This window comes from Danio rerio, chromosome 21 (genome assembly GCF_052040795.2).
Source record: "Danio rerio strain M-AB ecotype USA chromosome 21, GRCz13ab, whole genome shotgun sequence".
Taxonomy (NCBI): domain Eukaryota; kingdom Metazoa; phylum Chordata; class Actinopteri; order Cypriniformes; family Danionidae; genus Danio; species Danio rerio.
In genome coordinates, this window is record NC_141041.1 from 7,732,501 (window position 1) to 7,745,000 (window position 12,500).

General features: G+C 31.2%; 1 protein-coding gene across 3 annotated transcripts in view; it reads left to right on the forward strand.

The window, feature by feature from the left end:
* The window catches only part of col5a1 (procollagen, type V, alpha 1), a 219,573-nt gene that overhangs the window by 114,559 nt on the left and 92,514 nt on the right, over nt 1-12,500 (forward strand). For all 3 annotated transcript variants that reach the window (XR_015519911.1, XM_087300581.1, XM_087300582.1), the window contains exons 8-10: nt 1,137-1,604; nt 4,330-4,386; nt 12,146-12,187. Coding sequence is in view for 2 of the 3 variants with exons in the window: in XM_087300581.1 (XP_087156707.1) it covers nt 1,137-1,604; nt 4,330-4,386; nt 12,146-12,187 (567 nt within the window). In the remaining variant the exon portion in view is untranslated. The remainder of the gene's footprint in view (nt 1-1,136; nt 1,605-4,329; nt 4,387-12,145; nt 12,188-12,500) is intronic.

The window sequence follows — 12,500 nt, forward strand, 5'->3', positions numbered from 1 at the left end:
CTTTTGCTATGGAAACATTTCTTTCCAACTAATGTAATAATTATTAAAAATATGTTGTTTATTCATAAAATCCAGTCTGTACATTTTGAAAAACATATAATATACTATTTTTAGGACAATAAAATTGGCTAAATTGTTTTAATGAAAATGATGAATGTTCTTAAAAAAATAAATAAATGTGTTTTATTATGTTAAAAATAATGTCTCAAAAAATCCAAAAATGTACAAATACAAACACAAATACAAAAACAAAATAAAGTAAAACAAAACAAAATACAAAAATAAAAGTAAAATACACAACTAAAACAAAATAAAATAAAATACACAAACAAAATACAAAAATTTAATTTCATTTCATTTCATTTCATTTCATTTCATATCATTTCATTTCATTTCATTTAATGTTTGTATTTTGTTTGTGTATTTTATTTTATTTTGTTTAAGTTGTGTATTTTACTTTTATTTTTGTATTTTGTTTTGTTTTACTTTATTTTGTGTTTGTATTTGTTTTATTTTATTTTTGTATTTTATTTGTGAGTTTTATTTTATTTTTGTATTCTATTTGTGTATTTTATTTTATTTAGCTTTTTTATTTTTATTTTCTTTTTGTATTTTATTTTATTAATGTATTTTATTTTTTTATTTTTTTTTATTTTAGTTGTGCATTTTATTTTATTATTTTATTATTTTTATTTAAAAAAATTATTTTGTATTTTATTATTATATTTTATTTTATATTATTTAACATTATTTTATTTTATTTTTGTATTTTATTTTATTTTTTATTTTGTTTATATGTTTAATTTGCTTTTATTTTATAGATTTTTGTATTTTATTTGTGTATTTTTGTATTTTATTTATGTATTTTTTTATATTTTATTTTATTTTTGTATTTTGTTTGTGTATTTTTTGTTTTTTGTGTATTTTATTTTATTTTGTTTTTTTATTTTTTATTTGTTTTGTTTTATTTTATTTTATTTCTGTATTTTGTGCATTTTATTTTTGTATTTTATTTGTGCATTTTTATTTTATTATTTAATTAAATTTAATTCTATTTCATTCCACTCTATTTTATTTGTTTATTTTATTTTATGCTATTCTTTTAACAAACCATCTCTGTTTGTCTGTCCATGCAGGTTGGTGGAGGCGGCGGTTATGATGATGCCCAGTATGGCGAGAGTTATGATCTGTCCTACGGCGAGGGATACGGAGAAGGATACGGAGAAGGAGATTATACTGTAGGAGGAGGCAGCAGCAGCTCCAGCACCTCAGTGTCTGTCGGGGGTGGATCTGTGTCCATTGGGGGCGGGTCTGTGTCAGTTGGAGGCGGGTCTGTTTCTGTTGGAGGCGGGTCTGTTTCTTCAAGTGGCTCCATTGGGGGCGGAACCAGCAGTGCAGGGGCTAGCGCGGGGGCAGGGTCTGTTGCCACGGGTGGACAGGGAGGCATCGGTGGAGAAGCAGAATCAATCGATATCGACAAATTTAAAGAGGAGTCCATCACGGATTACACCGATGCTGAGCTGGAGAAGATGTACGATTACGATGATTTGTACACCGATGGTGATAAAGCACTTCCTGCCGAGACCGATGAAATCTATGGACAGGTAAGGGTGGTTGTGTTTACAATAATTCTACAGATGACCTTGACTATGACAAATTTTGTGATTGTTTACTCAATGTCATTCAAGGTTGGAATGACTTGTTCATTTATAACAGAATGTAATAACAATAAATATTGCTGCATTTTGGAGGAAATGCTATAGAATCTTTCAATATTTAAAAAATATGTTTACCCTTGTGCACTGCTCAAATTTACTACCCTTTTGTTATGTTGGTGGCTGTTTTTGCCCCATTGACCTCCATCATAGCCAGATTTTTTGATTGCAAAGCCATGACACCAAATAACCATGTGTTTATGGTTGTTGTTTTTCACCCTGTTTGGAAGAGTTAAAACCTTTTATTTTTACTGTTGGTCATCAGTTGGCTGCATTAACCCTTTAGATCGGCCTGTGCTATGGAGGAAAACAGCAGATTACAGTGTCTGTGTAGAAATACACTTACCATGTTTACTATGTTCTGAGAGCTCACATGCTTACTTTTATTTCTCAAACATATCAAGGTCAGTGCACAAAGGTCTCTCTCACTTGCACACGCCCACACACACACACTATACTACATACAACAATATTAATAATATTAATATTATTAATAATAATATTAATAATAATTTTTATCAAGAACCCAAGCTTTTTTTGCACTACAACTGATGATCAACAGTAAAAATGTGTAAATTAAACCTCTTCCCAACAAGCGAAACCAGCAACGATCAAGAATGCATGATTATATCCCTGCAGGCACAGGACATCAATATGATGTCATATTGACGTTGTACCCCAACATATCCAGCGTCGTGGGGACGTTGAATTTTGTTTGGAAATGAAAACCAGGTTGGGTTCTGACGTCAACCCGATGTTCATTTCCAAACAAAAAATCAACCTAAACCTAAAATCAACCAAATACCAACGTCTAATCAGATTACACCTTGACGTTTTTGTGGACGTCATCACCATGACATCTATCAGACGTTAGATTTTGGTCATTTTCCAACACAACCTAAAACCAACCAAAGATCAGCGTAATTTGACGTCATTATAGAGCATCAAAACAACGTTGTTCTTAGACGCTGGCTAGACATTGAATTTTGGTCACCCGATGTCATGACCTAAATCTAACCTAATATTAATGTCTTTTGATGTTGTATGCCTGCTGGGATGGTGTCATGGATTTGCAATCAAAAAATGTCATTATAATGGAAGTCAATGGGGCAAAACACTAACATAAAGAAAGGGTAGTCAATTTGCCCAGAGTGTATTGTTGAATTTTGTTTTAAATTCCAAAGCATATTCTCAAAATATGTGTCGAAATAAAATTTGTCACAAAAAAATCATTCCATTTGCTGAAACCAAATCAAGACTCAAAATCATCTCAGACTGGATGGAAACATCCATGACACTGACATGCTGGTTTTGCCTGTTGGGAAGATGCACAATGTACTCATTCTACTGTTGATCATTAGTTGCAGTGCAAAAAAAAGCTTAGGTTCTAGATAAAAATTATATTGTTGTATGGTATATAGTGTGTGTGGGTGTGTGCAAGTATGTGGGAGTGTGAGATAGACCTTTGTGCACTGACCTTGACAGACTTTTAAAGCTATAATGTTTAAACTCAGAATTATTAGCCCCCCAGAATTATTCACCCCCGCCTGTTTATTTTTTCCCAAATTCCTGTTTAACAGAGAGCAGATTTTTATCAACACATTTCTAAACATGATAGTTTTAATAACTAATGTCTAATAACTGATTTATTTTATCTTTGCCATGATCACAGTAAATAATATTTGACTAGATATTTTTCAAGACACTTCTATACTGCTTTGAGGGACATTTAACTGGGTTAACTAGGCAGGTTAGGGTAATTAGGCAAGTTATTGTATAATGATGGTTTGTTTTGTAGACTATTGAAAAAAATATATAGCTTAAAGGGGCTAATAATTTTGACCTTAAAGTGGCTTTTAAAAAATTAAAAACTGCTTTTATTCTAGCCGAAATAAAACAAATAAGACTTTCTCCAGAAGAAAAAATATTATCAGACATACTGTGAAAATTTCCTTGCTCTGTTAAACATCATTTGGGAAATATTTAAAAAAGATAAAAAAAAATCAAAGGGGGTTTAATAACTCTAAATGCAACTGTATGTTATATCTAAATATATAAACAACCATTTTCTTAAATATATACATGCATGTGTGTATTTATATATACATAATCAATATGCACAGTATATTATGTCAAAACAAACATTTGTTTTAGATGTGATTTATCGTGAGCAATATTTATCCAGCAATAATTATTATGCATATGCTTGTTGTTGAAACTCTTTTGAATATGATTCCTCATGTTGTATCATACAGGATTGGAAAGTCACACTATTTACACATTTGTTACCATATCTGTGACTTATATCTATATAGTCAAACCTAAAATTATTCAGACCCCAGGCAAATGTTGACTTAAAGTTACTTAAAGAAATATTTTTTACTTAAAGAAATTCTTTTTTCCTACATTGATCCCTCTTGTGTAATCATATTATCTTGTTGGAGAAGCCTGTGTCATTTCCGGTACCCAAAAAACATGCAAAGTAACTTTAAATCAGACTTTTCCAGGGGTATGAATAGTTTCCAGCTTGACTGTATATGTTTATAATCCACATTGTGTTTAGACTGAAATACACTGATTTGGACTTAATTAAATGGAGTTTGGGTTTCCACAGGTGGATGGTCTGAGAGGAGAGAAAGGGCAGAAAGGCGAGCCGGCCATCATTGAACCCGTAAGTCATCTTTACTGTAATATACTGTACATATTGTATATGTTTTTGAAAAGAGTGATGGAAAGTAAGTTGTTTTTATTTTTGAAAATTAGTAACATTTTGAAAACTTATTACAAGATAAGTTTTACATTTAAATATTAACATATATTTCTTCATCAAATAAAATGTATTCATTTCTTAAACACAATTGAATTAATCCTTACTGAATAAAATTTTGTAAAAATATTATAGACTTCAACAGCAATATTTATATGCACTAAAATGGTATTCTCTTTAATATATACAGCATATATTAGGTACAAAGTGAACAAGATATACAGTACGAGAGAAGTTAAAAGCATTTTTCATATTTTCCTGAGGTGATTGGCATTTCAACAAACATTTTTTTGACACAAAATCAAAGGGAAGCATCCAAGTTTGGTCTTGAATCCTTCAAGTTATTCACATTCATCCAGGTATTAAATGCATTTAATTACAAGTTTGAACGTTTATTAATTAAATAGTTTATTAATAAGTTATTGTCAGTTTGATTACACACAGTATTTTGAGTTGGATAAAAACTTCCAACATTTGTGTGAAGAAAAAAGATTAAATTGGATTGATTTGATAGTGTATATGCCTAAGTGGTAAAAAGTGTTCAAACTGCCACAAAAAAAAAAAAACAGCTCTATTCTCTATAAGCATGAAAAATATGAGGTCTCAAGGAAATCTGAACACAAGAGAACATGTCTGAAGTCTCCATGTTAATACCAAAGTAAACAGGACCTCAGAGTAATGTGGATTCAAAAAATCAGAAATGGAAATACCCAGAATGTGTATAAGCAACAATGACAACCAGAATAATATTGATGGCATTTAACTAGTATTTAGCATTCAAAGTAATAATAATACAAAATACATCAACATATATTCAAAATGAATAAATTAAATAAATAAAAATGTATTAAAAATAAAATAAATAAATACTAAAGTTGTTTCAAGATGAATACTAAGCTGATATTTAGCATTCAAAGTCATAATAAAATGACTGCAAATATTGCAAAAGTTCTTGATGAAAAAAGTAATATTCAATTTAAAAGAACGCAATAATACAAAATAAAAACATTAAAACACAGCAAAATAAATAAATAAGTACTGTTTATTAAAATACAAAAACAAATATTTAAATAAACAAAAAAAATTATAAAAATGAATGAATGAATAAATAAATAAATAAATAAATAAATAAATAAATAATACAAAAGTTCTGGATGAAAAAATAGTCGGTGATGGCAAGAATGGAAAAACATAATAATACAAAATACAATTTTTATATAAACAACAACAATAAATAAAAAAATAAATAAACAAATAAATATTGTTAATTAAAATAAAATAAATAAATGAATGAATAAAAAAACAAAAATAAGAATGAATGAATGAATGAATTAATGAATGAATAAATAAACATATAAAATGAATGAATAAATAAACAAACAAACAAATAAATAAATAAATAAATAAATAATACAAAAGTTCTTGATGTTTTTTTTCTGTGATGGCAACAATGGAAAAAACATAATAATAAAAAATAAAAATTAAACATAAACAACAATAAATAAATAAATAAATAAATAAGTAAGTAAATAAATAAATAAATAAATAAATACTGTTAATTAAAATAATATAAATGAGTAAACTAATAAAAATAATTAGAATGGATGAATGAATGAATAAAAAAAATAAAAAATAAACAAATAAATAAATAAAAATAAATAAGTAAATAAATATAAAAATGAATAAATGATCAAAACAAACAAACAAACAAACAAACAAACAAACAAACAAACAAACAAACAAACAAACAAACAAATAATTTATGAAATAAAACAAAAGTTCTTGATGAAAAAAGTATTCTGTGATGGCAACAGTGGAAAAAAAACATAATAGTACAAAATAAAAAATTGAATATAAACAACAATAAATAAATTAATTAGTTAATTTAAATACAAACAAATAAACAAATACATACAAATTCATAATAAATAAATAAATAAATAATATTCACAACATTGAAAAACAAGCATGTTCACTGACAGAGAAGCTAGAAAAGATGTGTTTGGTTTGTGTCATTGTATTTTTCCATTATTACTATTGATATTACACCATTATTAATATTAATACTTAATTATAATAAAAATAATTATATTACTGATTCACTTTAATCAATTCAAAGAGCAGGGAGTCGCTCCTATTACAGACTCTGGTCAATGTCTGAGATTTGCAGATGTGTTCACCTTACAAAGTCTGACTATTATATTTGCATGATGGAAAAGATCTTTGCTGCTCACGTGGCTCTTGATGTCAAACAGCTGTGAGCTTTAAAACAGAAATCAGCCTCTCAGCACGAGATTCTGAACACTTCAAGACATCTGCGCTTATTGTGAATGAACCTCAGGCTGATGAAAGAGACTTGAACTAACCTGATACACAGCCAGATCTCAGGGAAAGTGTGGCTTTATATCTTATTCAGAAGTAAGTACACTAAACAAATTCTCAAATGTTCACAGTTACAAAAAAATAACAAGAAAAAACTGAATTAATGGGGCATTTTAAAAGTAGCACAACTTAGAAAACCTTTGTCTTGTACTCTAATCCATTTTTGAATTTACTCATAGGCATTTGTGCCGAGAAAATCAGTCAGAAAAAAAGAGAACAAATTTGCTTATCAAACAACCAAATATTGTCTGTTCTATAAAATATTTTGAAAATATAACAAAAGTATGCTGGAGTCTAATATTTTTGAATCACATTTAATGGACTGACATAGATTTAAATGGTCTAGGATGAATTTTACATATTTATGTAATGAAATATAAATGTTAGTGAAACTAAAATGACTAAAACTAATGTACAAACCCAGCAGGCACACATTGTCATAAGACGTTAATGTTAAGTTAGACATAGGTCATGACGTCAGGTGACCAAAAATCAATGTCTAACCAGCATCCAAGAACAACATAATATTGACGTCCAATAACATCAAATGATGTTGATATTTGGTTGATTTTAGATTGTGTTTGAAAATGACCAAAATTCAATGTTGAGCCAACATTTTAACCTAACGTCATATTGTCACTGATATTTATTTGTCAAATATAGCAATCATAATCCAACATCTGATAGATGTCATAGTGGTAACGGCCACACCACGTCAAGCTGTAACATCATTAGATGTTGATATTTGGTTGATTTTAGGTTGTGTTGGAAAGTAACCAAAATCCAACGTCGAGCAAACATCTTAAACCAATGTAATATTGACGTCAAATATTGACATTAATTCGTCATTTTTGGCCATTAAAATCCAACATCTGCTAGATGTCATAGTGGTAATGGCCACGCAACGTGAAGCTGTAACATAATTAGACATTGATATTTGGTTGATTTTAGGTTGTGTTGAAAAATGACCAAAATTCAATGTCGAGCCAACATCTTAAACCAACATCATATTGTCACTGACATTTATTTGTCAGATATAGCAATCATAATCCAACATCTGATAGAAGTCATAGTGGTAACGGCCACACTATGTCAAGCTGTAACGTCATTAGATGTTGATATTTAATTGATTTTAAGTTGTTTTGAAAAGTAACCAAAATCCAACGTCGAGCCAACATCTTAAAACAACGTCATATTGACGTCAAATACTGACATTTATTCGTCATGTAGGGCCATCAAAATCCAAAATATGCTAGACGTCATAGTGGTAATGGCCACGCAACGTTAAGCTGTAACATCCTTAGATGTTGATATTTGGTTGGTTTTAGGTTGTGTTGGAAAGTGACCAAAATCCAACATTGAGCCAACATATTAAACCAACGTTATATTGACACTGACATTTATTCGTCAGATATAGCAATTAAAATCCAACATCTGCTAGACGTCATAGTGGCAATGGCCACGCACCGTGAAGCTGTAACATCAGTAGACATTGATATTTGGTTGATTTTAGGTTGTGTTAGGAAGTAACCAAAATCCATCTTAAAACAGCATAATATTGTGGTCAAATACTGACATTTATTCATCAGGCATGGCAACGAAAATCCAACATCTGATAAACGCCATAGCCGTAATGGCCACACAATATCAAGCTGTAAAATCATTAGACGTTGATATTTGGTTGATTTTAGGTTGTGTTGGAAAGTGACCAATATCAGACATGTAGCCAACATCCTAAACCAACGTCATATTGACACTGACATTTTTTCGTCAGATATAGCAATCAAAATCTAACATCTGATAGATGTCATAGTGGTAATGGCCATAAAACGTCAAGCTGTAACATTATTAGATGTTGGTATTTGGTTGATTTTAGGTTGTGTTGGAAAGTAACCAAAATCCAACGTTGAGCCAACATCTTAAACCAACGTCATATTGATGTCAAATACTGACATTAATTCGTCAAGTATGGGCATCAAAATCCAACATCTGCTAGACGTCATAGTGGTAATGGCCACCTTAAATCAACATAATATTGACACTGACATTTTTTTTGAGGTTATGTCAATTAAATATAACATCAGTTAGACGTCATAGTGGTAATATCCGTACACAATCAAGCTGTAACATCATTAGAAAATAATATTAGGTTGATTTTAGGTTGGACGTTGAACACTGACGTCGACCTGACGTCCACCCCAATTTTATTTCCAAACAAAATGCAATGTTCCCACAATGTTGGTACAACGTCAACCTGGCATTATGTTGCCGTCCTGTGCCCGCTGGGAAAGTTAGGCTATATTTATATTTATATATATTACAAGACTTATAAGAGATGTTACAATACTTATAATATTATAAATTTGACAAAAGACAACTACATTACCAAATAAGTAATACAACAACAACCAAAATATTGTTATCTTGTTAAAAATTCTTTAATAATCTTTAATTTAACTAAAACAGATAATCCAGTCAAAAATAAATAAATAAATAATATAATTATTTAATTAATTCATTTATAATCATGATTACTCATGGATTCCTTAATATTGGTCTTCACAGTGACCATGAGTCTGTGTGCATCCAAGTCCCCATCGGGATATAAAAACAAGTACAACACACACACACACACACACACACACACACACACACACACACACACACACACACACACACACACACACACACACACACACACACACACACACACACACACACACACTATGTCTGTGGTGGTTTTTTGTAGCATGTAAGAAATGCATCAAAACAATGTTAGCATGTAAACACTTCAGGACATCACGAGACTAACATCATGTTTAAAAAAAAAAACACCACAGTACAGCAACATCTGACAATAAACACACTTGTTTTACCAGCTCTCTGTTTCTAATGATCGTTGCTTTGGTCTGTAATGTGATCTGCATGATATAATGACATTATTGTGGTTATGATGCAGCTCATACAAGCATATTTTGACCAGTAATTGATCCTGACCGATGACTTCCAGATGAAGCAGTTTTTATGTCCTGATTCTGATCACACTGGATTTGCACAACATCTGTAAAAAGAAGTTTTTTCCTGTGATGGAATCTTTTACATGCAGCATATACTGTATGTGGTGAATGTTATTTTACAGAATAAAATTAAACAGCGTCACGTGTTGCTTATTAGTTTGCTTTTTATTGGAAATATTTAGTAAAAAAATCAGCAATTCATTCAAGCATTTAGAAGTTAAGCAGACATTTTTGTTAACTAATGTGTTGTAAAAAAAGAGAAAGCGAGAGGGGGGTAGGGAGAGAGAGAGGGAGAGATAGAGAGAGAATAATATTGCATACTGTTATATCACAAGCAAATTAGTGCTGGGTAAAGATTAATCGCGATCAATTGCATCCAAAATAAAAGTTTGTTTTGATATATTTATTATACGGAGTCTAAAAACTCTTTTGTATTAGGAACTAATTTTTTCTGCCATTCATTCACATATGCAGCTGACGTCAAAACAGCAGAAGCTGTTACTAATTCACCAACGTCACTTCAAATAGCTAGTATTTGAATGATTCTCTAGCGTAATATCTAAAGTGATGACAAAACAGCTGATTTTGCTCACACTTTAAAATTATAGGGCTTAACGTGACCTGAAATACCATCCATCTACAGGGATATCTCCCTAAGTTACAGTATTACAGTCTACAGTATTTCTCTGTTGCAATCGGGAGATCACAATAATTAACCCCGAAAAAAGCAGCGCAATCACTACCAGATTGCTGTTGTGTTTGCGATTAATAAAATCTTGCTGAACACATGCAGGCATTTCTTCTTTCTTTCTGCCAACGCAACACATATTCCTGATATGCGAGTCCCGTCTCACACTCAATACACTACAATTATATGGTATAAATCCAGCACTACAACATGCAAAAGACAAAGAACGACTTAGAAAGTCACTTACCAGTTTAATAAAGATTTGATCAGCTGTAGTTAGAAATTAAGCTGTTTAATTTTCTAAGGGCTTATTATGCGGTCCTGTCGCAATCTTGGGGATAGACAACATTAACTGTCTTTGGTCTACTCAGTATGGCGGAGTAATCGCCACCGATGCTCTGTTTCTCAGAAATTATAAATATTTTAAAATAGGCACTATCCTTATAAATAAACTGTATAGTTGCAATCTAAACAACTACATTCTCGATTAAAAAAGCCTCAAAAGTACATTATATTGTCTGAATATCGCACAGCTTCTCAGATTCAAGATCCAGGCAGAACTGTTGTGTATATATATATATATATATATATATATATATATTAAGTACTGGAATGGCTAAAAGTGAAGCTAAATTAAATAAAAATACTCTCGCTTTAGAAGTTATAAAAATGATAAAAGTTATAAAAATATTTTGTTTTTGAATAAATTAATTTATCAAAAATTTTTGTAGGTGTCAATCTCACTATATATATGTATATCTGAAAGTAATTATTTTATTAATTATTTATCTGACACAAAGCAATATTGTGCTGGATTATTACATCTTAAACAACAAATGCAACATGTTTAACAATCAGTTAATGTTGGTTATAATTCTTAAATATAAGTGTAAAATATAAATCCTCCCACTTTTTAAAGCTGGGTGGATTCTGATTGGCTGTCAGTGTTTAATTATCATCTGTTTCATGATTTTGTTGCTATGGTTATAGTTGTTCGTTTGGCTGTGTTCTGCTGAGCTCTGGAATGTTCAGTCAGCTGTGCTTTAGTCTCTCATGATTCAGAAACACGCATACAGCATACACATATTCACACACATGCACAGACACACACAAACACACACATACTCACTGACCCATTATTCACCCTCGCTGCCTCAGACACATCCAAATCAGGGGTGGGCAAACTCGGTCCTGGAGGGCGGGTGTCCTGCACAGTTTAGCTCCAACTCTAATCACACACACACACACACACCTGCTTATAGATTTCTAGTGATCTTGAAGACACTAATCAGCATGTTCAGGGGTGTTTAATTAGTGTTGGAGCTAAACTATATAGGACACCGGCCCTCCAGGACCGAGTTTGCCCACCCCTGCATCATACAAACACAGATAGACACACACACATACACCCTCACAGTCATACACAAAAAAATATACACATGCGCATACACATACTCACATAGACACACTCACACTCAATACAAACACAGATGGAGGTGTTCTCACACTTGAGCTCTTGTGTTTGTGTTGTTTTTACTGTGATTTTGATGTTTGTGTTTTTATGCTCGTCCTGTAGGGAATGCTGGTGGAAGGTCCGTCCGGTCCTGAGGGTCCAACGGTGAGTCAGCTTGTGCTTTTGTGTTTCTCCACATCTTGGCTTATCATTTACACTGCAACAGCATCTTGGGGGGGCCTCCAAGTGCAAGTTTTAAAAAACAGTACTATTATACTAGAATAAAAATAAATATCTTGTGCATCTCTTCAGCCTTTATGAATTTGTACAGCTATAACAACTATAGTGGACCTTTTTCTTGGAACGCAAAATTACCCATGATGCTTTGCTTGTATGCGCAAGGAGAATGCTGAAAATTTCCGGTCAGCAGCTGATGCATGTAAACTGTCACTTTTGGACAGCTTTGAAACGTTAGTTT